Raw genomic sequence first — 27,233 nt, forward strand, 5'->3', positions numbered from 1 at the left:
AGGGCTAGGGCAGAAGCCAAGGGAAATACATGACTGCTTAGAAGACATTCACAGAGCCTCGGACAGAACGGGCCCTTTATCTTAATTTTATTTATAAGACAGTGCATTTAGCACATTAAATTTCTTTAGACTTTCAGCGCCTTGGGGTATGGGGCAGATTTGCAGGTCTTGGAGGTGAATGGACAGCCTACCAGTATTGGCTACTAAAATGATAATATTATGAAGGTTTAACTTACTTAGAAAGTTCTTATTTCTGACATTGACAGTTTACAGCTCCCAATGCATTAATTAAAGTAATTTTAGCAGTATTAGTGCGTGTCAACGTTGGGTTACAGTAGCACATTTCTGCCCCAGGAGACTTTGTCTTCGGGGCGAAATTTCCTATAAATACAGTGAGAGAGAGCAACGAACACCTACACGCGGCTTGAAGACGTTGTTCGGGGTCAGTCTGTGAGTACTTCTATTTTATTTTTTGTAATGTATCATATATATTTGTAAATAAAAGAGTTTAGAAATATAAAAGACGAGAATTTGATGTTTAATGGGAAACGTCCCGACGTAAATATAGAATCATCATGAATTTTTTTGGAAATCTCCATTTTGGCAACATGCCTTGTCTCGTATAATCATTTTTTAATGATGCCTAACCTCCTAGATCAGAATAAATAATCCGTACCGCGTAATTCTCCATTACAATGTGTACTGAGTAATATTTAATATAGTTTTATTATTTAGTAAACCGTTCACTTTTTCACAGTGCAGAGAAGGGCTGTTAAAATGATAATAAATTATCGGGAGAGAATAAGCTACCTTAATAACCAGCATGAAGGAGAGAAGGCAGAGGGGGGGGGAGAGAAACATTTAAATACATAAAGGGATTTAATAAAGTACAGGAGGGAAGTTTATTTCGGAGGAGGAGAAAAGTTACAACAAGAGACAGGAATCTAACACTAGAGGGTCAGAGGCTGAGATGAAATGTATGAAGTTTATTCTCACTTTTACTTTTTCTGCTGTAAAACCTTCAGCTTTCAAGTATAGCCTTATATCTATTCCTTGTACGCTTAAATCCCTCGCTATATTAACCTCTACCATTTCTGCTGTGTGGCTGTTCCATTTATCCTCCACCTTCTCAGTGAAGAAGTACGTACATATAAATCCAATGACCCCCCCCCTTGTTTTAAGCCCGGGAAAATATAATTCCCTTCTGCACTTTGATTTAACTTCAGTTCTGTATTTACATTTTTGTACCCTATCCTTTCTCGGATGTCTCTCTACAGTCAGTACATGCTGAGATTGTTTAGTCTTTTAGTATGTTTTTAATAACTTTTATGTAAGCCGTGCCCCCATTTTAGTTGCCTTTTGCTGGACTCTCTCCAGCTTTCTGGAGGTGAGATCTACATGAGATATATATTATATTTACACCCTTCCACAATTAGCATAGAAGCATAGAACCTGCCGGCAGATCGGCCCCATTCGCCCCCCCCCCGTATAGTCGCCCGCTTCTCCTGCTCTAAAGACCCAAACCTTAATCAGTCGTTGGTCTCGTCTGAGATTCAGGAGCCGTATGTCTATCCCATGCATGTTTAAATACCCTCACTGTATTACCCTCTACTACTTCTGCTGGGAGGCTGTTTCACTTACCTACCACCCTCTCGTTAAAGTAAAAGTGCCTTACATTATGTCTAAGCCCCTAACCCTCTCATTTTAGATAATGGGTGCGGAATATTAAACAACCTCATATTCCTGAGGTCTTAAAAAAATTAAAAAAAAAAGTGTTAAAAAAAGAAATCAGTGTTTAGGCTGAGTGGAATGAATTATATAAATATGGCCACTTGAGTCAGATATGAACCCTGTGGGTTATATATATTTAAAAAAATTATCCTTGAAAAGTGGTCGCCATAACAACCAATGGAATAGTCCGCGTAGCCAGAACATAGCATTAGATACTATGGTGTATTTCCCCCAAAATCTTTTTTTTTTTTTTTTATTCAATATTTCTCTTATTAGGTTAAATTTTCCAGATACATATAATAAGTAATTCAATTTAGACATAAAAACGTTTTATAGAACAACATAAACAGAGAAGGGGAAAAAAAAAGAGGAAACATGCATATATGTACATTTATTACATAAAAAAACAGATATGCCAATTTACAATTTGGATAAAATGCCTACTATGATTATATATTTATCCTAAGAGGAACAAAAACAAAGACAGAGAATCAGGAAAGGAGAAAAGGAAAGACAATCGGAGAATGGTGATTTATTTTCTAAACATATTGAATCTGTGAAATATCTTATACACCCGACTAAACTCTCTTTCTTGTCTTTCCCCCAAAATCCTCTTTTATACGCAATCCCTTATACCTCCGAATTAGCAGACAATAAATATTTCTTTGTTTTAACCTAATTTTTATTTTCTTTCCCAGGACTATTTCTTTTCGTCCAATGGCTAATAATTCTGATGTTGTTGTGTTTGAGCTTATTGGCTTTCCAGGCCTCCCTCCCAATTACCATATCTTGGTCTCCATCATTTTGTTCTTAGTCTACATGGTGTCTCTGGTTGCGAACTCTGCTGTCATCGGGATCGTAACGTGGAAGAAGACATTACAGCATCCCATGTATATCATCATCGCCAACCTGGCTCTTTCTGATTTACTGTTCGACACCATAACGCTGCCGAAAATTATCGCCAAGTACTGGTTTGGTGATGGATCCATAAGTTTTGCCGGGTGCATGTTCCAGCTCTTCTGCGTCCATTACTTGGGTGCCCTTGATTCCTTCATCATCATGCTAATGGCTTTTGATCGTTACGTTGCCATTTGCAAACCATTGAGATATTCTTCGATAATCACCAATAGATTGACCATGTGTACATGCTTCGTCCTCTGGATACTTGCCTCCATCTACTCTTCAATCAATGCTACCTGGCATTCCCAGTTTCCACATTGTCATTCGAGAAAAATCAACAATTGTTTCTGTGTCAACGTGGCCGTCATCATCCTGACCTGCGAAGACACTCGTTTACTCCGGGTGACGTCATTCAATGTCGCCATGGTCATTCTTCTCTTGCCGATGTCCCTCATTATACTTTCTTACATAGTCATCATCGCGACAATCGCTTCGTCCTCTCAGGAAAACAACTGGCAGAAAGCGTTTTATACCTGTACCACTCATTTATTCATCATCGCCATGTACTACGGCCCTCGGGTGTTCATATACACATCATATCAGTTCAACCTAGTCTTTAGTCTGGACATGAGTGTTTTAATTCTTTGTCTCTACACATATATACCACACATGGCCAACCCCATTATATACTGTCTGAGGAACCGTGAAATTAGGCAGATCATTGGGAAGACATTGACGATGAGTTTGCATTCTCAAAAATGAACACGTGATGAAGGACCATCGCCTCGACCCTATAGTAGCATGCGCTGGCTGAGGATTTTTGTTTCCATGACATTTCTTTAAAAGCTTTATTACCCCTTGCAGCTTTTTAAAGTTCTAGTAGAATTTCGGGGCATTCCTTCCTTAAAATGTCAACGCTATCAGTTGCATCAATCAATGTAGTAGAGACCCTGCAGGGTCTCTGAGGATCCGATCGCGCACAGAAGAGGGAAAAAAATAAAATATATTATAAAAGAAGAGTTAATATTTTTTTTTATTTCAATTATTAAATAATGACACAGACCTCTTATGATATCATTGTGACATCTTCAGGAGAAAGTGCTAGTTAGAAGAAAGATCCCCGTGTTCTACAAAGACCTCATAATCACTAGTCACATTGCACCGCTCTCTGATGAGAAAAAAACATGGGAAAAAATATATAAATAACAAAGCATTTGGCTCCCCAATACATTAAAAAAAAAACTATGCATGTGGGGTGTAGGAGGTATGTTGCGGACATATCCAATAAAGCAAATCACAAGCAAAATTGTCAAAAAAAGCATTTTTTTCACCACCTTTTTATATATTAGTGGTAATATAAATGTAAATTTTTTTTTTAAAAAAAGCTCCACTCTTCAGGGTATGAAATCCCCTTTACCATGCAGGGGTTAAACATATACGGAGTATTGCGAATATATATTTGCATTTCAGATATTTCAGAAGTTGAAATAATTTTTTAACTACACATTCATTTCATTTTGGATTTTTTTTAACTGCTCCATTACAAAAAAGTTGAAAAAATTGCAAAATAAAATAAATATAAAATAAAAAATTAATTTCACTGCAGATCTCACGTATATCAGCTATGTATTACATCATAGTGGCCACCAAGACCATTTTCTATATGATGTAATAACACATCCTATGGGCTTTTAGAGGTTAAAAAATACAAATATACAAAAAAGTAATTAAATAAAATTCATAGCTTTTTAAGTGTTACATATTCTTGTCAGATAAAAAAAAATCTTGATTATATTTTCCTAATCTGGAGACTCAGTCTAACAAATTTGGGTGGATTTTTCTACAGTTGGGTTCAATGTGAAAAAAAAATCCTCAACAAATAGAAGCGTTTGTGAAAAAAAATCACATGTTTAATGATGTCCTTAGTGATTATGAAATGCGACAAGGTAACGTTATGTAATTAGCGCAATAGGCAACACATCTTCCAGTAATTATCCAGAATGAGTCTGTTAAGGTGTCGTTACAAAAAGCGCATTTAATCCCAAAGGAAAGTCATCTGGAGCTGACACCGAGAAATGATCTCGAAAAGCAAACTTCTGTAGTTGTTTAGTCAGAATAGTATTTATAGGGAAGTTCAAAAAACATGAAACAATATGGCAGTGCACGTGCCGCACCACATGACCCACTTATAAGCACGTGCAAGCCCTGAAATATAACTATAAAGTGTTAATTGTTGAAACAACCACCTTATAACTGTAAACTACGCTGAAGCAGCTGGCACAGGCGTAAAACCGTAACACTGTAGAGACCACCGGCGTCTAATGCACGGCAGCCCTTTTTGTAGCAGACCCCATCTGGCCAAAACTTTACTGATGATTTTTAAGAAGCTTTATTGTACACTTTCTGTTTTAACTCCAGAAATTCACCGTAAGAGATGAACAAAATACAAATAATATGCATTAATGACTTATCCATAAACTCTATCTTTTGCCTTATTATTAATACATAGTGAAAAATATACAAACCTTATGCCTTTTCAGGGGTTTGCTAAACAAACTAATCAACCTTATATATGAGGTATGACTCAGCATATCCCAAGACCCTTTCCTTCTGAGTTACAGTCCTACCCCAAACACCTTCCCCCTGCAACATGGACAGTGTAAACCTTATCCACATTTAAAAATTACAAAAATTATCAGAACATGCATTCGACAAATTATAACATAAATTACAGTTAAGCCTGTTACACTTGTCACGACTGGATTCACCAAGGCACAAGCCCAAGGAGTGTCCTGCACCTAAAGGTGGTTAACCCTTGCTCTATGCCAGCCCAAGAACCAACCGCAAGTACCAGAAAATTACCAGAAAAAATGGGCGGGAAATCAGCCCATCTTTTCCTGATTTTCTAAAGCATAATTATGTAATGTGATGGGATTGGGAGTAATCAGTACACAAAAAAAAAGTGTTTTCTCTTGGGATAAGTAAAAACTACATAGTTCAATTTACTCCTACAGAAAGTAAAGTGCCACACACACACCAGTATGGGCGTAGGAACCCCTAAAAATCTGGGGGGTAGCATTTGTCCCTATCAGATTCCCCCCTTGTTTTTCCCCATCAGATACCTCTTTCCTCACTATCCCCTACTCCACTTTCTCCCCGTCTTTTTTGCAAACAAGTACAATAATATATAACTTGAAACACTGGTAAAAATAATGTACATTAAATATATTAAAAAAAACAGCGGCCCATCACTCAAGGGGGCGGAGTCACATGGAACAGGACACTGGGCGGTACGGTACAGGCATGTCGGCCGCTTAATGATTTTAAAGCGGCAAGCATGTCTTACCGCCTTTTTAAAACTCGCAGCCGCATCGGCTGCAATGGCATCTCGGTGTTCCGGTCCACGGACTGGCTGGCCCACCGTGGGCTTTTGGCCGGCATTAAATACGGCCCTGACGCACCTGTACGCAATATGAACTGAGGGCATTAAGGCGACGCTTGAAGTGATGCCCCCTCCCCTGGTTGGAGGATCTGTAGAGGATATTACTGCAAGCACCACCATCCGGCCCTCAGTTGGCCCTTTCGGTGACATCCTCAGCAAGTTCACGTTGGGTTACGGGCTATATCCACAGAGATGCGGACAAAGAAAGACGATAGCAGATTCAACATAGAAGGGAGAAGATAGACTATGAAGGAGAAAAAGAGGTGGAAGAGGAAGCGGTTGGCAGAGAAGGCAGAGATGAGAGAAAGTGAATGCAAGTGTGAGAGAGTGAATGCGGAGCCACAAATTTCAGTCGAAAATTCTATTTTTTGTTTTATCCATTTCATGGGGAGTCTGGTCTCGTTTTTACAAAAATTCGGAACATTTGCAATTTGGACGAATTTGAATGCACAAAGAAAGATTGCTAAATAAACTAAATATTCAAGTTTTAGATTTGTAGGGTAGTGTCTCAAAGGCAGAGATGTATTTAGGCCTAGACTAGGACAAGGCCTCGGGAGGCAGATCCAGGGCTGAGGCCGTCTTCCTGCCTGTGGGGCAAATCGCCCTCTTCTCTACATTACTTTACCCCCATGCACAGCTTTAAAAGGTGCTTCATGCATTTAAATCACAGGGCATATCATATAACTGGGCTCCGCCACGAGGATGGTGCCTGTAGAGGGGCAGCTGGGGGCTCTTCCTTGGGTCAGGCCTAGGGCAGAAGCCAAGGGAAATACATCACTGCTTAACCCCTTAAGGACAATGGGCGGCCCCTAAACCCATTGAAAACAATGCATTTTGAGCCCGTACATGTACGGGCTTTGTCATTAAGGGGTTAAAAGCCATTCACAGAGTCTCGGGCAGCACAGGCCCTTTATCTTAATTTTAAGAGATAAGATGCATTTTTGGTTCTCATACTTTAAGCGCCTTGGGGTATGGGGCAGATTTGCAGGTCTTGGAGGTGAATGGACAGCCTACCGGGATTGGCTACTAAAATGATAATATTATGAAGGTTTAACTTATTTAGAAAGTTCTTATTTCTGACATTGACAGTTTACAGCCCCCAGTGCATTAATTAAAGTAGTTTTAATAGTGTTAGTGTGTGTCAATGTTGGGTTACAGTAGCACATTTCTGCCCCGGGAGACTTTGTCTTCGGGGTGAAATTTCCTATAAATACAGTAAGCGAGAGCAATGAACACCTACACGCGGCTTGAAGACGTTGTTCGGGGTCAGTCTGTGAGTACTTCTATTTTCTTTTTTTTATGTATAATATAAGTTGCATATAAAAGATGAGAAGGAAGAGGTAATTTGATGTTTAATGGGAAACGTCCTGGCGTACATAAAGAATCATCATGAATTTGTGTTGGAAATCTCCATTTTGGCAACATGCCTTGTCTCATATAATAATTTTTTAATGATGCCTAACCTCCTAGATCAGAATAAATAATTTGTACCGCGTAATTCTCCATTAGAATGTGTACTGGGTAATATTTAATATAGTTTTATTATTTAGTAAACCGTTCACTTTTTCACAGTGCAGAGAAGGGCTGTCAAAATGAAAAAAAAAATTATCGGGAGAGACCTTAATGACCAGCATGGAGGAGAGAAGAGAGAGAAGGGGGATAGGAGAGAAACATTTAAATACATAAAGGGACTTAATAAAGTACAGGAGGGAAGTTTATTTCAAAGGAGGAGAAAAGTTAGAACAAGAGACCAGAATCTAACACTAGAGGGTCAGAGGCTGAGATGAAATGTATGAAGTTTATTCTCACTTTTACTTTTTCTGCTGTAAAAACCTTCAGCTTTCAAGTAAAGCCTTATATCTATTCCTTGTACGCTTAAATCCTTCGCTAAAATAACCTCTACCATTTCTGCTGGGTGGCTGTTCCATTTATCCTCCACCTTCTAATTGAAGAAGTACTTACATATAATTCCAATTACCCCCCCTTGTTTTAAGCCCAGGAAAATATAATTCCCTTCTGCACTTTGATTAACTCCAGTTCTGTATTTACATTTTTGTACCCTATCCTTTCTCGGATGTCTCTCTACAGTCAGTACATGCTGAGATTGTTTAGTCTTTTAGTATGTTTTTAATAACTTTTATGTAAGCCGTGTCCCATTTTAGACGCCTTTTGCTGGACTCTCTCCAGCGTTCTGGAGGTGAGATCTACATGAGACATATACTATATTTAAACCCTTCCACAATTAGCATAGAAGCATAGAAGCATAGAACCTGCCGGCAGATCGGCCCCATTCGCCCCCCCGTATAGTCGCCCGCTTCTCCTGCTCTAAGGACCCAAACCTTAATCAGTTGTTGGTCTCGTCTTAGATTCAGGAGCCATATGTCTATCCCATGCATATTTAAATCCCCTCACTGTATTAGCCTCTACCACTTCTGATGGAAGGCTGTTCCACTTATCTACCACCCTCTCATTAAAATAAAAGTGCCTTACATTATGTCTAAGCCTCTAGCCCTCTTATGTTACATAATGGGTGCAGAATATTAAACTACCTCATATTCCTGAGGTCTTAAAAAAAATACAGGCCAGACAAATGTTAGAAAAAGAAATCCGTGTTCAGACTGAGTGGAATGAATCATGAATATGAGCTTTGTGGGTTATATATATATTTTTTTTTAAATTATCCTTCTGTTTGAAAAGTGGTCGCCATAGTAACCAATGGAATAGTCCGCTTAGCCAGAACATAGCATTAGATACAATGGTGATAAAATCAAATTTCAAACTTTCCCCCAAAATCATCTTTTTTTTTATTCAATATTTCTCTTATTAGGTTACATTTTCCAGATACATATAATAAGTAATTTAATTTAGACATAAAAACATTGTATAGAACAACATAAACAGAGAAGGGGGGGGAAGAGGAAACATGCATATATGTACATATATTACATAAAATAACAGAAATGCCAATATACAATTTGGGCCTACTATAATTATAGATTTATCCTATTGAGGCGGAATTTGATTGTTCCACGTTCGAGATTTTCTCCCACATAATTTCAAGAATATTTATTATCGGCGATATTGATATTATACTATTCAGTATATATGAGTTTCAAACGGTGTTATCATTTCATCATCCTTATTCTAGGAAATATCCACATTTTTCCTTTCTCTTTTTCCTTCCTTTTTTCTTCACCTCTCTACTTCTCTACCAATTAGATAATAGAATGTATGTCTCATTTATAAAAAAAAAAAAAAGAGCAACAAAAACAAAGATAGAGAATCAGGAAAGGAGAAAAGGAAAGACAATCGGAGAATGGTGATTTATGAGGACTGGATCCAAAAACTGCTGAATCTTTAATAAACATATTGAATCTGTGAAATATCTTATACACTCGACTAAACTCTCTTTCTTGTCTTTCCCCCCAAAATCCTCTTTTATACGCAATCCCTTATACCTCCGAATTGCCAGACAATAAATATTTCTTGGTTTTAACCTAATTTTTATTTTTTTTCCCCCAGGATTATTTATTTTCGTCCAATGGCTAATAATTCTGATGTTGTTGTGTTTGAGCTTATTGGCTTTCCAGGCCTCCCTCCCAATTACCATATCTTGGTCTCCATCATTTTGTTCTTAGTCTACATGGTGGCTCTGATTGCGAACTCTGCTGTCATCGGGATCGTAATGTGGAAGAAGACATTACAGCATCCCATGTATATCATCATCGCCAACCTGGCTCTTTCCGATTTACTGTTCGACACCATAACGTTGCCAAAAATTATCGCCAAGTACTGGTTTGGCGATGGATCCATAAGTTTTGCCGGGTGCATGTTCCAGCTCTTCTGTGTCCATTACTTGGGCGCCCTTGATTCCTTCATCATCATGCTAATGGCTTTTGATCGTTACGTTGCCATTTGCAAACCATTGAGATATTCTTCGATAATCACCAATAGATTGACTGTGTGTGCATGCTTCGCCCTCTGGATACTTGCCTCCATCTACTCTTCAATCAATGCTACCTGGCATTCCCAGTTTCCATATTGCCATTCGAGAAAAATCAACAATTGTTTCTGCGTCAACATGGCCGTCATGATCCTGACCTGCGGAGACATTAGTTTACTCCGGGTGACGTCCTTCAATGTCGCCATGGTCATTCTTCTCTTGCCGATGTTCCTCATTATACTTTCTTACATAGTCATCATCGCGACAATCGCTTCGTCCTCTCGGGATAACAACTGGCAGAAAGCGTTTTATACCTGTACCACTCATTTATTCATCATCGCCATGTACTACGGCCCTCGGGTGTTCATATACGCATCATATCAGTTCAACCTAGTCTTTAGTCTGGACATGAGTGTTTTAATTCTTTGTCTCTACACATACATACCACACATGGCCAACCCCATTATATACTGTCTGAGGAACCGTGAAATTAGGCAGATCATTGGGAAGACATTGACGACGAGTTTGCATTCTCAAAAATGAACACGTGATGAAGGACCTTCGCCTTGACCCAATAGTAGCATGAGGATTTTGTTCTGAGGATTTTTGTTAATAGCTTTGTTACCCCTTGCAGCTTTTTAAAGTTCTAATAGAATTTTGGGGCATTCCTTCCTTGATATGTCAACGTTAACAGTTGCATCAATCAATGTAGTAGAGAGCCTGCAGGTCTCTGAGGCTCCGATCGCGCACAGAAGAGGGAAAAAAAATAAAATATATTATAAAAGAAAAGTTAATATTTTTTTATTTCAATTATTAAATAATGACACAGACCTCTTATGATATCATCGCAACATCTTCAGGGGAACGTGCTAGTTAGAAGAAAGATCCCCGTGTTCTACAAAGACCTCCGCAGAATCACTAGTCACATTGCACCGCAATGGGAACATGGGAAAAACAACGCTAAAAATATAAATAACAAAGCATTTGGCTCCCCAATACATTAAAAAAAACCTATGCATGTGGGGTGTAGCCAGGTATGTTGCACATATATCCAGGGCTGGCCCTATAATGGGGCAGACTGGGGCAATTGCCCCAGGCGGCACTTTAGAAGGCGCTTTTTTTTTTTTTTTTTGAAGCGGAGGAGAGAGAGAGAGGGGGCACCGAGTGGTTTTCGCTTACCCGCTCGGCGCCCCTCTCTCTCCTCTGCAGCGAGTCTCCCTGTTCGGTCCCGGTGCCGGCTTGTAATGCAGAGCGCCGGAAGTGACGTCAATTTCCGGTGCTCAGCATTACAAGCCGGCACCGTGGCAGAGCAGGGAGACTCGCCGCACGACTGTTTAAAGGTAAGTACCGGGGGGGGGTCGTAGATTATGGCGTCGGCGAAGTTTAAAATGCCCCCCCCCGGCGTCGGGGGGGGGGGCGGCGTTTTAAACTTCGCCCCAGGCGGCGTTAAGTCTTCGGCGGCCCTGCATATATCCAATAAAGCAAATCACAAGCAAAATTGTCAAAATAACTTGTTTTTCCAATTTTTTTCACCACCTTTCTATATATTAGTGGTAATATAAATGTAAAATCAGCAAAAAAAAAAAAGCTCCACTCTTTAGGGTACAAAATTCCCTTTGCCATGCAGGGGTTAAACGTATACGCTGTTTTTGTTGAGTATTGTGAATATATTTGTATTTCAGATATTTTTTATGACTTACAAATAAAACCTTGTTGATATAAGACTCAAGAATATAAAATTTCAAGTTCTTTTTAGCTTTAAGCATAAAGGTGAAGGATTATAAAACTGCAGAAGTTGAAATTAATTTTTAATTATACATTTATTTTATTTTGGATTTTTTTTAACTGCTCCATTACAAAAAAGTTGAAAAAAAATTGCAAAATAAAATAAATGTAAAATTAAAAATTTATTTCACTGCAGATCTCACGTGTATCAGCTATGTATTACATCATAGTGGCCCCCAAGACCGTTTTCTATTTGATGTAATAAAACATCCTATGGGCTTTTAGAGGTTAAAAAATACAAATATAAAAAAAACTAATTTTGTAAAATTCATAGCTTTTTAAGTGTTACATATTCTTGTCAGATAAAAAAAATCTTGATGTATTTTCGCAATCTGGAGACTCATCTGAACAAATTTGGGTGGATTTTTCTACAGTTGGGCTCAACCTGAAAAAAAAATCCTCAACAAATGGAAGCGTTTGTGAAAAAAATGCATAAAATTAATAAGTAAGCAGAGACTATGACAATAGTCCAGATGGTTCCAGTGAGTTACCCCGGGTTATCTGCTTTCTAGTGGGGATAATTTGAACCGGTCAAGTGATTTGATCGCTATTACAATTACAGACCAGCATACACAATTTTAAGTAAATTTTATTTAAAAAAATAATATTTTTTTCAAGTATAAAAAAAATAAAAATATATATATATATTATATGTATGTAAAATGTACTTGAAGTAGACAAAAATAGATCTGTGAAAGGAAACAGTATCTTTGAGATCTTAGAATGAGCAATCATTGAGTTAAAAATTCCCCTGCTGAATGTTGACGTTTAATGATGTCCTTGGTGACAAAGTAACTTTATGTAATTAGCGCAATAGGCAACACATCTTCCAGTAATTATCCAGAATGAGTCTGTTAAGGTGTCGTTACAAAAAGCGCATTTAATCCCAAAGGAAAGTCATCTGGCGCTGACACCGAGAAATGATCTCGAAAAGCAAACTTCTGTAGTTGTTTAATCAGAATATTATTCACTCTATCCATTTATATAGGGGAGTTCCATAAATAGAACCTACTGGGTTGGGGTGTGGGGTCAGAATTCAGGGGTGCCAGAATTTGTACCCATTGTGGTATGTTTGTGTGTGTGTAAGAGAGAACATATGCACGTATGAAAAGCTATGATTGAAAAAAATATTCTGTTTTTATTTCCTTTTATTTTCCAACCTGCCCCCCCCAGTTATGCACATCTGCCCCTAGGCTTGCCACTCTGCCCCAGAAATGCCTTACACCCCCCTATATGCCACTGTGTCTCATGATATGCCTTTTAGCCCTCTAAATGCCACTGTGCCTCCAGAAATGCCTTATACCCCTGGCATTTAGGGTGTTAAAAGGCATATTATGGGGCAGAGTGGCATATATGGAGATAGAAAGCATTTCAGAAGGCAGAGTGTCTTATAGAGGGTTAAAAGATATTTCTGGAGGCAGAGTGGCGTATAGAGGGTTAAAAGACATTTCTGGAGGCAGAGTGGCATTAAGAGGGTAAAAAGCCATTTCATAGAGCACTCTGCCTACAGGGGCCTTATGCCCCCATTTAACACCCCCCCCCAAAAAAAAACTTACCGGTGCTTCTGACTCCCGGTGTGTAGTCCGGGCAGCAGAAGGAAGTCTACGCGATTCGCGTAGGCAACTACCGCTGCAGCCGGAAGGAGGTGCGGTTAGCAGCGGGGGTTGTCTGCGTCCATCGGGGGAAGGTCTGCACGATGGACGCAGACAACCCCCGCTGCTAACCGCACCTCCTTCCGGCTGCAGCAGAGCGAATCGCATAGACGTCTTTAGCTGCCCCGGACAAACCACCGGGAGTCAGAAGCACCCGTAAGTTGAAGGAGGGGGGGACAGGAGGATCCAGGTCCCCTGCAGTGCTGGGTCAGACCTATTTGATGTCTGATTATAAGACGACCCCGATTATAATTGTAATTGTCTTATAATCGAGCAAATACGGTATATTCAGGGGCATAAATGGGACATTTGCAGTGCAATTTATATTGTTGCCATCACTGCACAGCAGGAATCCAGTACATGTTGTGCTGAGTGATGTGGGGGCCCAGATGGGGGCCACTTGATGCATGAAGTCCCTCTTCTGCAGCAGAGATACAGAGAGACTTTAGTGCTGGAGAATGATCAGTGATGGCAGACTGAGCTTCCTGTCATGTGGTGGGATCTGCCAGTAAGGATTTCATTTCGTAGTCACATGTTACAATCAGTAAGTGTGAAAGCTGCATGGGTCAGAGTTACTGTGTCGGGATCCCCCCCAGCCAGCAGCCTGCAGCTACAAGAAAAGAGATACTCTCTAGGTAGAAGCTTGAATTGTCCAAAATGTCTTGGTAGGTCCGCTTCAGCACCAAGATGTTTTGGACAATGTTATCCTTACAATTTTGTGGGGAAGTTTGAGGAAGGCCCTTTTCTATTTCAGCATGACTGACCCCCAGCGCACAAAGCAAGGTCCATAAAGACATGATTGGATGAGTTTGGTGCGGAAGAACCTGACCGGCCAGACAGAGCCCTGACCTCAATGTCATCAACCACCTTTGGGATGAACTGGAACGGAGATTGCGAGTCGGGCCTTCTCGTCCAACATCAGTGCCTAGTGTGCATTAGGTCTTTGTGTCTATATCAGTGTAGCAATACAAGCTCAGAGGCGGCTTCAGTCCTTTTCCAGGTGTAAAGATTTATTTGTATACTGCCTTGTTTGATGGGTACTTGGTTATGTATGGACATCAATGCAGGAATGGCAGATATTGTTAGTTATAGAAGTGACTGGCCCTCGCCTTACCAAGGGATAGGCAAAGTGTCTGAACAAGGGTTGTGAGGTTCATAGAACATCACTAAATTGTCTACCACAGACCCCAGTAAATGTCCACCATGAGCAATGTTGGTGCCAACCCCTGGCCTTACTTCAGCTGAATTTGCAGTGTGAGTGCAAAGCCTGTCAAAGCTTGGGAATGATCTTTATATATTAAAAGGAATATGCAAACTTTGATTCTGATACGATACATTACCTTGAAGGACACTAGAAACGTTGAATTTAATGCTGTATCTTGTAGGCAGCCACACACACACATGCCATTTATCGGCTTCTGGACTTAAAGCGTCAGGGCCGAGTTTAATACCAAGTCTTTTCTTGTCTACCCTCTATCTGAATCATATCGTTCTACAACCCTAAAACTCACCGGGATGAGTTTATAAACAGTGGAATGTATTTTATATATTCGATTGTGCAAGTAAAATACAGTAAAATTCTTAGAAAGTCTTGTAGACAGGCATGATTTGGTCCAAGATAACATAAAAAATCTTGATAAGGACTTTCCCTAACCAGGTCTCTAACCACTAGAACAAAAGTACCTGTCCTGAATTTGAAATGTTCCTAATTAATGCTGTATTTAAAAATATAAATAAACAATTCTGTTCTGGGTAATGCCCTTCTCCACACCTGTAAAAGCCCACGCACATTGCCCCTTCAGGACCATGAGGCAGAGCTCCCTCTGGTGGATACTCTAAAGCCAGATGGGGTGGAGGTCTGCGCTCCCTGATTGCTGGAAGAACTTTTTTTTTTGCAAATTTTATGGATTTTAGTATTTTCCTTGTTCCACTTTAATGCAGAATTTTGTATTCAAACAAAATAAGAAAATAAAGAGAACATAATAATTTCAAACAAACTACATTTATTATACATACAGAAAACATATATTCAATAATAATATTCTAAATCTATGAAATAGCATAATAGGTATTATCTACTTATAATAATACATGGGAACACTCAAGCTCCAGCTCCCCGGAGCCCTCCCTTTTTGGGATGCGGGTAGGTGGATCTAGTGATGTCAGCGGGTGCTCCTATTGACTTTGGTGGGCGTTCCCGCCTAAGGTCAGTGGGCGGGCCTCTGTACGTTGCATGCTGGGCTAGCCCCACCCTCCCACAACCAGACATTTTGCTTGCATTTGTACCTACCTGAATACGGGTGACCTAACCCAGAATTCTTTTTACCTCCCGAGAAGACATGGTTTTCATAAAGAACATTGATAGAACTATTGGTTGCCACCATTCATGAGTGACTACAATAAAAAAAATTTTGATGGACTATTAAAAAAAAAGTTAATATTGGGAAGCTCATTGATTTTTTCCCCTGAAATGATGAGGATGATGATGATTAATTGCCTATTAATTGTTGTTGAAGGTTGGGTTCAGAGGCTAGCAAGAATAAGATGACCACCAAGATCTCAAGATTTCCCCAAAGGAGATAAAATGTCTAAGTTGCTGTCTAGAAGAGCAATTAAGAGACTCTCTTGTGGTCGTTGGAGAATTTCTTGGAACAGTAGACAGTGAAGGTCAAGAATTGACGTTGAAACCTCATAGCCTTTCATTTTCCTTATCTCTCGCGTACAACACTGCATTCAATTTGAAAACGTAACCTCGTTCTGAGTAGCTTTCCGACAATCTGTTTGATTTCTTTGGTCCTCAGGCAGTATATAAGAGGATTTGCCATGTGTGGAAGATAAGTGTAGAGCGTGAGAAGCAAGACGCTCGTTTCAACGCTAAAGGAGACATTGAAGAGAAATGAGATGTATACAAATACCCGAGGGCCGTAGTACATGGCAATGATAAACAAATGGGTGGTGCACGTGTAAAACGTTTTCTGGAGGTTTTCGTGTCGAACCGATAAACAGATGGTCAAAATAATGACGAAGTAGGAAAATAAAATGAAGGAGAACGGGAGTAGAAGGATAACCATTGCAACGCTGAAGGATGTTTTCTTCAGCAAAATAATATCCCCACACGCCAGAGCAGAGACGGCCATATTGACGCAGAAGCAATTGTTAATTTTTCTAGAGCCACAGTACGGAGCCTGAGCATGCCAGATGGCATTAACAAAAGCGTATATAGATGCGAATACCCAAGAAAAACTGCAGATACCCGCTGTAAATCTATTGGTGATAATGGAGGGATATCGGAGAGGTCTGCAAATAGCAACGTAACGGTCCAAAGCCATTAGCATGATGATGAAAGAATCAACGGAGCCCAAGTAATGGACGAAGAAGAGCTGAAACATGCACCCTACGAGGGTAATGGAGCTATCGCCAAACCAGTACATGGCAATGACCTTGGGTAACGTTATTGTGTCAAACAGAATATCAGAAAGAGCGAGGTTGCCAATCAATATATACATCGGCTGATGCAACGTCTTCTTCCAAATAACCAACGCCATGACAGCACAATTTACAGACAGGGCCATCATATAGACAAAGAACATCACTATGGAAACCAAGATATGGTAACTCGGAGGAAGTCCTGGAAACCCGATGAGTTCAAATATAACAACATCCGACTGATTAATCATTGGTCGCTCAGAAAATTCCTAAAAAGAAAACGAGAATTAAGGCTATAAATAAATAATAATAAAACAATATTAAGTGCAGGCATGGGGTGGGGAGCGATGATGTGATGGACAAAGATGGATAGATAATGTGGTGTTAATGGTTTATGTTGTGACAACAGTTGCAGGTCTTATTTTTAGGGCATTGTTCCAAAAATATATGACTGATGTACCCTCGATGTCCGGACCAGGCCCACCAGCCACTTGAACTACCCAATAATTAACACAACACCAAGAGTGGGGTTGAAAAGGCGGCAGCCGATTTATTTATTTAACCGAGCCATTGCCCCGCAACCTAAACCAAGACTAGATACGTTAACAGGGCAATGACTACCAAACCGAGCACAATAAATAACATAAATAATTAACACGAATAAAAAACAAAAAAGAAAACACCCCTAAGCTTACCAGGTACCACCAACACAGGGGGAGGACAAACCTGGATACCCGACCCGAGGCTCCGAGCACCACCAGCCAGAAACCTCCCACCGAAATACCACCAAATGCTTTCCCCCCAGAGCAATCACCCCCTAGATGCCCCCGACTGAATAAATCGCCACCCAACAGCATAAACAATAGGGAGGGAGGACAAACTACATGAGGTAGAGTGACACACAAAATGGCCCCAACCCTAATGACACCTGCCTTTAAATAACCCCCCAAAACTCAAAAAATGCCGTCAGGCCTAGACCTACTCGGCATCCCAGTCAAGCCCCACTCCAGCCCATTCTGGCCCCTGTGGGCAACCCTAAAGTTGCAACAAAACTGGGCTTAAAGAATGAAACAATACGTGCGTTCATCAAGATAATTTGTATTGTGTTTTACCAGATGGTTGCAGAGAAATCCAGTTTAATGCGGGTCATTACAGGTAGATTGGAGGATTGGGTTCTATGCCGTGCCACGAGGACAGGAGCCCCCCGAGGTCTCTTATACGTCACATGGAGTTCATTGAAACATTAGGTAAAAAAAGAGCCTGCAGTGCTGATTATCGCACCGTTATTATTAATATTATTATTATTATTATTATTATTATTATTTTCCAGCATTTATTACATTTATTGAATTAAGTATTGCTGTACTTTTATCTGAATTCCAATATTTGATACAGTTATATTTACTTTATTACAACATTTAGGATCTTTTATTGTGGGTAAGATGAGCTACATTTCACTTTTCTGGCCTTCATATGATTTATTTTTAACCTGCTTGTTGAAAAGACAAATCCAGGGAAAGGTTTTTCTTTTTTTTAGGGACAGCCTGGCAAGGGTACACCAGTAGCTGAACCTGTATACAGCCGACTGATGGCCTAAAACCGGGTAACTTGGGTTAAAAACCGTCCGGATAGCCTGTATTAAAGATTTAAGAGTTTTTGACAAATAGTGATAAAAATATTGTGCAGAAATGTTGAAAGCTAATTATCTATAGTTCATGCAGATCATGCAGTGAAAGTAAAAATATGCATGAACTTCTCACCTACACTTTATTCTTATACTCCTTAATTTTTTCTTTTTTTTGTCTATTTTTTTCAATTTATTTTATTATTATTTAATTTGATTATTATTATTCTTAGTCTTATTATTTAATATTTAACAAAGAACGTTTATTTCAAAGGAGGAGAAATGTTAGAACAAGAGGCCGTTACCTAAAACTAGAGGGTCAGAGGCTTAGAAGGAACGTAAGGAAATTTTATTTTACTTAGAAGGTGGTGGATAAGTGGAGCAGCCTCCCAGCAGAAGTGGTGGCGGTTATTACAATTAGAGAATTTTAAGCACTTATGGGATATAACATTAGCTTGCATGCAGAGGAAGGCTGGCTATATGAAAAGAGATGGAGGCCACTGGCTGTTCTGATTTGGAAACTTGTGACCATTGAATAAAGCCAGCTTGCATGGCCACATTTAATAATGGAACACAAATTCACGCTACATACAGTATTTGTTTATTCTACTGGTTTGTAGTTAATATTCATCATATACGTCTTTTTCATTAAAAAAAAAAAACAATGTCTAAATGGTCAACTTTAAAAAAGTACAAAAAAAACCCCATAAACCAGTGTTTTGCCACTAAAATAACTTAATAAAAAGATAAATATAAGAATAAATGTTACAAAACCACGAGCATATTTTATGTTTTTAGTTAATTTAGTTAGTTTAGTTTTTAGATTTATTTTTTTCTTTTACGCTGAGTACTATTTCTTTAAAGTAATATTTACTTAAATTGTGAATATCTCAACCGTCATAATTTAAACATTATTTTTCAAACTGGGTTATTATAGATTACGTTTTCCTAAACATTTTGTAATTAAAATAAGCGTTTCCGCTATTATTCTCATAATAATAATAATAATAATATTTAATGAAATATGTTGCCTGTCATAAATTAAGTATAATGTATAATCTATATATTATCTATTAATAGATGGTGGATCTATTAATATTAAATATTAAATACATATTACCCATTATCTTTCCTGGCCACATGCAGTCATTCTTGAATAGTAATACTAATTTTGGATGTTAGAAATTAAGTTATCCAAAAAAAAAACAACATCACATTTATACATTTTTATTTATAACATGGTTTTCCATGCTTCTTTTATAGTTTGAAAAATAAAATGTTTCAAAAAGGCCAATAATATGTATATATATATATATATATAATATATATTCTTATTCCATGCATGTTTAAATTCCCTCATTTTATTAGCCTCTACCGCTTCTGCAGGAAGGCTGTTCCACTTGTCTACCACTCTGGTAATAAAACATCCTTACATTAAATCTAATCCTCTAGTTCTACCCTCTAGTCCTAACATAGAGAAGACAGGGGTACTTACCGGTTAAAGCGCAGACAGGTTAGACTTCAGACGGCATGCACCTGAGCACGGCTGTGTCTGTGGCTTTTATAGAAAGAAGAACGCGTCCCATAGGAGAATAATCTACTAGCCGAGCTAGATTCCAAATGGAACTTTGCAGTTGCAATAAATCCTAATTAGCAAGTCTGGTGTGATGCACGCCACAGCACTAAAATGTGAATTACCGGCACGTAGGGTTTCATCGACTATAGAGCAGAATCTTCTGGGTCCCCACATCACATTAAATTCCTGCTGGGGCCACCAGGGCCATGAAAAGTTTGAGAAGTCATTCCCTGATCTGTCACTGGCCCCCTCATTGTCCTCAGCAGCCTGGGACTGAGCCCGCAACCTGTGAGTGGGCCTGCTTGCCTCTTTCTTTTGGCCGAGTGACCTCATTGTAAGAAGTTACTGCCTCAGCTTTTGTGAATATGAATGTTTCCAGCGAACACAAACTTTTACCAACTGGCCCATCTAGACATTTCTCCTGCTGTAAGGCCTCGGACCTTAATCAGTGATTGGTTTCGTCTTAGATTCAGGAGCCGTATGCCTATCCCATGCATGTTTAATACTCTCACTGTATTACCCTCTACCACTTCTGCTGCAAGGTTTTTCCACTCATCTACCACCCTTTCAGTAAATAATTTTGTAAAAACATAATGCTATGTAAGTTGGAATAAAACACTGGGCGGGAAGGAGTCACCAAAGAGTATGCTCCCCTCTTTCGTCTAGGACTGGCCCTCGTTAAAACACATGCGCATACATCACATTTTACTATTGATAGTGATAGGCAGAAGTTTCTCAGTAGGAAGAACCAGCCAGTGGGCTGGGAGACAAAAAATGAGCAAAAATGGACACAGTTCCTCGGTGGAATGTGTACGCTTTGTTGAAGGGACATGGGGAGGAATTTAGGGAATAATGTCCAAAATGGGTTCAGCATGGATGGGAGAGCCTGATTGATTTTGTGGCAAATATAACCTTGGCTAGAAGGTATGTAGAATGGTGAGCACCATCAACATCTTCATTATTATGTATCAAGAGTACAAAAGAAGCTAGTAGGAAGTCAATAGATGTTCTGTGATGTGCCTTGTAGGTGATATAGGAGTATGGTCACACGTCATGGCTAATCCATGGTATTTTAGATGGTTTGGCCCATCCTGCAAATTACTCTCTCGTTGTTTAATTCGTTTTATTTGCCAATTGGGGTTACCATTGCCAAAAGGGCCATTGTGATGTAAAACATGTATAGATATAACGTCTAAGTCATTTGTAGTTGATGGCCTACAGTGTGAGGGGGAGCAAAGGGGTATAAGAATCGACTTCTGAATATGGACACTGGAGATGCCGCTTGGCCCAGGTCCTACAAAACACAGAGATTATCGGGTCCCCCCTCTTCTAACACATCGAATGTTCCATAGACAGGAACTGGAAGAAGGGGAAAGAGTATGGCTTATTCTGAGCAGAATTCAAGCCAGGATCCATGATACGCCTAAAAAGGCACTTTAAGCTGGTGGCCAGTCAACCACATGAGACATTCATCCCATATCCAGACACGCTTCACGTTTTCCCATGAGAATCCATCAGCTTATCCAAAACTTTCCACCAGCCTGTTCCTAAATTATACTTACATTGTTCTAACTTCAAAGCCCACATTACTGTGTAATAATGTAATGACAAAAGTTTCATATCTTAAGTTCTTTCTAATAGGGCAACCCAACACACAGAAAAAAAACAAAAAAAAAACGCAGACATCATGTTAAATAATTCATCTTTTATGGGTTACAACATTTATCAATATTTACATAAATAATAGACATTTTATGCCCATTTTATTACAATTTAATAATATATGATTAAATTATCTAAAATACATAAATATCTATAATACGATATATGACGTATAAAAATGGAATACAACTCTAAATTTCTGTTAATGTTCTTGTTCCGTTCTCTCTCCCTCTCCCGAAATGCTTTTCATGACATATAAACTATAGATCGATTCCTATACCTATGCACATTCACCTATAGCTGTATAGGTGAATGAGTATAAAGATATAATCATGATTTGGTTATTACGCTTAGGTCTTTAATGTCGACATGTATGTGTCTTGTCAGGCGCTTTCCAAGTATACGTTTGATGTCTTTGTTTCGGAGACAGTATATGACAGGGTTGGCTATATGTGGGATAAATGTATAGAGACACAGGATAACTACATTGAGGTCAGGGTCAAGGATTAACTGGACTTGATTGGCTGTGTAAATAAACACCCGAGGGGTATAGTAAAGCACAATCACGATCAGGTGCGTGGCACAAGTATAAAATGCCTTCTGCCAATTTTCAGAGTGATTTGCCCGAATCGTCTTGATAATGATGACGTAAGACATTATAATAATAAATAGGGGGACCAGGAGGACAACCATGGCAAGACCAAAGGCCAGCTGCTTGGTGGGCGTAATGTCCTTACATGACAATAAAGTGATAGCTATGTTGGTGCAGAAACAACCGTTAATTTTATTACGACCACAGTAAGAGATTTGGGAGTTTAGAATAACAGGCACCATCGATGGTGTAGTTAGTATGACCCAGCCGATGATACAAGACATGCCAGTTAGTTTGTTGGTGATTATGGAGGGGTATTGTAGAGGTTTACAAATAGCAACGTAACGATCAATGGCCATCAACATCATGATGAAGGAGTCCATGCTGCCCAGGTGATGGACGCTGAACATCTGGAACAAACATTCGGAGAAGGACATAGACACGCTTCCAAACCAATATCGGGCAATAATTTTGGGTAACGTTAACGTATCAAATAACAGATCGGAAGCTGCTAGGTTGGCGATGGTCAGATACATAGGGTGGTGTAGATGCTCTTTCACGATTATCAAGCACACCACAGTGCCGTTGGCCGCCAATGATGCAACGTATACCACAAACAGTAAAACAGACACCAAAATGTGGAACTTTTCTTGGAGTCCAGGAAATCCAACTAGTATAACGTTGAATGTTTCCGAATGATTGGCCATTGTCTTGTTGAGGAATGCTAATTTAAGAGATTGTCCTAGGATGAAAGCATTTAAATGGTTATTTTGAAAAATAGTAAAACAGTGAATTATAAATTAATTTATACAGTAATCAATATACTTAGTTTTACAGTTCATTACATCTCCCGTCTACCTAACCGGCCAGTTTACACCGCAGAGGCTGCGCTGGGAGCCGAGGGATCGCCGGGATAGGATATAAACACTGAGCACTGTGCCTTTTAGTGTGCTGAAGAAGCCAGGAAAGAGAGCCGACCCAGGGCAGTGCCAAAGGTAAAATGAGATGGAAAAGGGAGACAACTTCTGGATAGTAAATTGGTTTATTTGTATTTATTTTTGCTTAATCCAGGGCGTACCTAGAGTATGTGGCACCCGGGGCAGATGCTAGATTTGGTACCTCCTATTGCCCCCTTGTCCCACTACCAGGTGACTCACATATGCACTGGAACACATTTTTACATTTACAACACATATGCACACGCGCATACTCAATAACATGCAGCCTCATGTTAACACATACTCGCTTACACACTAACATTTACACATCCATACTCACACACACACTTACACATACTTATCCACGGTGACACATTTACCATACCCATTTATGTTCACATACACATCCATACTCACACACATACACAACCATGCTCACACATTTACACATACACATTCAGGTTCACAGTGACTTATAAATACACATTCATGCTGACACACACAAACCCTTATATACTCTCACTCTAACATACATACAATCATACATGCATATTCCCTCCCTTACCCTCTTCCACTTTCTGTAGCTTTCCCTGTTTAAACATGGGGTCATGTAATCTCCCATTACGTGACTCTGCTACGTTCCTGCCTCCCTGGTCTGATCCAAAATTGTTCACAAACGGCTGGTCTGCCCAACCCCAATTTAAAAAAAAAATCAAATAATAATTTGGATGACTTAATCTATACAAATTAAGTATAAATAAAATATAATGTTAAAATAAATATCTCCAACATAATAAACACTTTTATTTGCACAACTACAAAAAGCACAAGAAATAGGTATTTTTAATACATGTAGTTATGTTAAAAGATGCGAACATGGGAGTTTCTCATTAAACATTAAATTAAAATTACTCTTAATTGAATCTGCAATGGAAAATGTAACTGAAGATTTCACATCAATGGATAGAACTCAGGCAGAAAAACCAGCAAATAGCTGAAAATATTTTAGAAACTGTATAATAATTGTTGGCGCTATATAAATAAAAGATAATAATAAAAATAATAACAATAATAATAAAACGTCCAGTGCATTCTTATGACAAGGAAAGTAATCTTGCCATTAGTCATATTAATAAAACAGTTTTAATACAAACTGGTGTTTTCTATAGCATGAAATTGTAAAGGGCAGCTGGGGTTACTCCATAATATTATAATAGCAATATAAATCTCTGTGGGGATTTTTGAAGGAGGAGAAATGTTAGAACTAGAGATCATAATGTAAAATTAGTTTTACTTTACTGAGAGGGTTGTAGATAAGTGGAACAGCCTTCCAGTGGAAAGAGGAGGTTTTCCAATGGAAATCTGAATGGTATCTTTTACGTATATATATATACATATATATATATATATATACTATATGGACAAAAGTATTGGGACACCTGACCATTACACCAACAGGGACTTTTGCGTTCTAAATACATAGACATTAATATGAAGTTGGTCCCCCCTTTGCAGATTTTGCCCGTTCATCCAGTAGAGCATTTGTGAGGTCAGGCGCTGGTGTTGTTGGTGTTGCTGTAATGGTAAGGTGTCCCAATACTTCTGTCCATATAGTGTATATAAGAATGTCTTATATATATGGTTATATACATTATATATAACAGAAGAGAGAGAGAGAGACAGAGGGAGTATGATTGATAGAAATATTTCAGTAGGTAAAGGGATTTAACAAAATACGGGGTTGAGGTTTATTTCAAAAGAAGGGAAAGTTTTAGAACCAGAGGCCATACAACTAGAGGATCAGAGGCTTAAATTAGTTTAATTTTACTGAAAGGGTGCTAGATAAGTGGAACAGCTTCCCAGCAAAAATAATTGAGGCTAATAAACTGGGTATGCTTCAATTAATGATTAAGAGATTTTAATATCTTAAAAATGCAAATTATTGTTATGGGATTAAAAGCAAAATTTACTTTTGAATTACCCTTTACTTTCTGTCTTACATGTGGTTCAAAGAATCTTCCTTGGACTAATAATAAGCTGTTATAGAAGCTTCAATAGAGGTCTCACCACATCTTAAATGATCTACCTATGATATCTCTCTCTCTCTCTCTGTAATAATCAATAATAAATATTTTTGCTACCAGGCTACTTTTTTTCCCCTAGAAATGTTCTTCAAGCCCCTAAATCCCAACCCTCACCTACTGATTAACATCTATGTAACCTTCAACACCCCAATCTGTCATCAAGTCAACAAATTTGGCCACCAAATTAAAGGCTGGGGTACAAGACCGTAGAACATTCTGATATGAGGTAAGATGAACCCCACTAGCATGGATCTTCATGGCCATGGACAAGCCAAGCTGGTCTCACCCAGAATAAGAGGGGGAACCAGTCCACCCACCCACAACTAACAGATTTCCCAGTTTTCAAGTACTTCAAGTACAATGTTATTCTGTAACTCATTTTCCACCCAGGAGTGAAATCCACTACTAGATCCACTTTAATAAAAACCACAAGTGAACTTTCTAACAACATAGGAATACTAGGGAAGGTTGGCCAAGGACGATGCATTCCATCTAAATCTCAAACATTATTCACATAATCATCAAAAAAAACCCCAAAATATCCCAATAAAAACATGTTTGGTGTGGGAGGATTTGGCAAAAGGATATAAGACTATGGTCACTAAGGTTTAATTTCCCCCACACCAAATGCTACCAGGACTTAAATTAACCCCTTCCCATTAGTCCATCATAATTACACGGATAGATACAGAACTTACGTGTGATTTGGGTGTTACGCGCAGAATGTGGTGCTTCATGCTCGGCTTGTAAATGTGTCAGCAAAATAATCCTGAGTGCAGCTTTTATACCGTTTGGTAAATAACAGGAAATCCCTAAGGGCACAAATCGTTGGAGAGTGAAGAACGCGGTAGTAGTTTCACAGGGACCCTTACAGCTGTAATTAGTTGGTGAAAATAGTCAGGCAAAAAAGAGAAGAGATAGGGCCGTAGAGGACTGTGGGAGTCATATTAGTGGCAGATAACATAGATTCTATCTGAATAGGATGTAGGCGTCTCTGAAAATGGGGGTTTTGAGGTTTTTCTTGAATATTGACAGGGGGTGAAATCTGGAGCTCAGGTGGAAGTGGCCGTAACCAAATCCCAACGCAGTGGGCACTACCGACTAAAGTTTCACAACTATGGACAACTACCATTTCCATAGTGCTCTAAGCCAATCAGAAATAGGTCTAGGTTGCACCCCCCCCAACATGGCCTAACCAAAGATGGCCATGGTGGAACCAGATCCTCCAAACATAGTTTTTCGTTAAGGGAGGCGTAGTAACTCTTACGTGTTGCCCCCTCTCTCAGATAACTCCAGTGGTCCTTCCCTATGGACTAGGACCAAGAAGATCTGTCCCTCTTGCAGGCCTTTGGGATGATAAGAGAAGGAAGGGTCTGCATATCCCTTTGGGGAGTGCAGTCCCAGAAATAAAAGAAGATTTGGGGATCTGGTGGCCCTTTGCATATTTTGTCTGTTCTTCATGTTGAAGAATTGACCTTGGGACTTAAAAGAGGGGTTGATTAATAATGGGGCAAATGGTTCAGTTCCTCTAGGGTCCCGGGTGACCCCTTTCTGCACCAGGGGTATTTACAGAGACACAGACTCCATTATGGACATCAGTGATGGCAGAGTGAGCTACCTACTTCCTGCCATGTGACATGATCAGCCTATAAGAAGCTTCTCTTGTAGAGACATGTTGCAGTCAGTAGACGTGGTGGTTATGCGTATAGCAGTGTGTATGTATTTACGTGGAAATATCTGTATTCATGCATCTGATTGTGCCTATTACATGTACCTGTGTATGTGTACATATATGTGCATGACTGTTGTATCCTTGACTTCTGGGCTAGGCTTGTCCCCCCATTAACCCCAATAATGACACCACACACCATTGAATAT

General features: G+C 39.2%; 4 protein-coding genes across 4 annotated transcripts; 2 read left to right on the forward strand and 2 right to left on the reverse strand.

Moving 5' to 3' along the window:
- The first annotated feature begins 434 nt into the window (after positions 1–434).
- LOC128474311 (olfactory receptor 1-like) lies at positions 435–3,633 on the forward strand. Its single transcript, XM_053456620.1, has 2 exons — positions 435–450; positions 2,430–3,633. Exon 2 carries the CDS (start codon positions 2,449–2,451, stop codon positions 3,391–3,393), a length of 945 nt encoding a protein of 314 aa, XP_053312595.1. The 5' UTR covers positions 435–450; positions 2,430–2,448; the 3' UTR covers positions 3,394–3,633.
- Positions 3,634–9,610: 5,977 nt separating this feature from the next.
- LOC128474312 (olfactory receptor 2AT4-like) lies at positions 9,611–10,670 on the forward strand. The gene has a single exon (XM_053456621.1). It carries the CDS (start codon positions 9,615–9,617, stop codon positions 10,557–10,559), a length of 945 nt encoding a protein of 314 aa, XP_053312596.1. The 5' UTR covers positions 9,611–9,614; the 3' UTR covers positions 10,560–10,670.
- Positions 10,671–16,161: 5,491 nt separating this feature from the next.
- Positions 16,162–17,130, reverse strand: LOC128473884 (olfactory receptor 1500-like). Its single transcript, XM_053456107.1, has one exon. The coding sequence runs from the start codon at positions 17,128–17,130 to the stop codon at positions 16,162–16,164; it is 969 nt and encodes a 322-aa protein (XP_053312082.1).
- A 4,941-nt stretch (positions 17,131–22,071) lies between these two features.
- Positions 22,072–23,046, reverse strand: LOC128473885 (olfactory receptor 2AT4-like). The gene has a single exon (XM_053456108.1). The coding sequence runs from the start codon at positions 23,038–23,040 to the stop codon at positions 22,072–22,074; it is 969 nt and encodes a 322-aa protein (XP_053312083.1). The 5' UTR covers positions 23,041–23,046.
- Between the last annotated feature and the right edge of the window lie 4,187 nt (positions 23,047–27,233).

This window comes from Spea bombifrons, chromosome 2 (assembly GCF_027358695.1).
Source record: "Spea bombifrons isolate aSpeBom1 chromosome 2, aSpeBom1.2.pri, whole genome shotgun sequence".
NCBI lineage: Eukaryota > Metazoa > Chordata > Amphibia > Anura > Pelobatidae > Spea > Spea bombifrons.

Excerpts from the sequence above, each read along its gene's own strand:
- LOC128473884 (XM_053456107.1), bottom strand. The coding sequence starts at position 17,130 with ATGATTAATCAGTCGGATGTTGTTATATTTGAACTCATCGGGTTTCCA.
- LOC128473885 (XM_053456108.1), bottom strand. The coding sequence starts at position 23,040 with ATGGCCAATCATTCGGAAACATTCAACGTTATACTAGTTGGATTTCCT.
- LOC128474311 (XM_053456620.1), top strand. The coding sequence starts at position 2,449 with ATGGCTAATAATTCTGATGTTGTTGTGTTTGAGCTTATTGGCTTTCCA.
- LOC128474312 (XM_053456621.1), top strand. The coding sequence starts at position 9,615 with ATGGCTAATAATTCTGATGTTGTTGTGTTTGAGCTTATTGGCTTTCCA.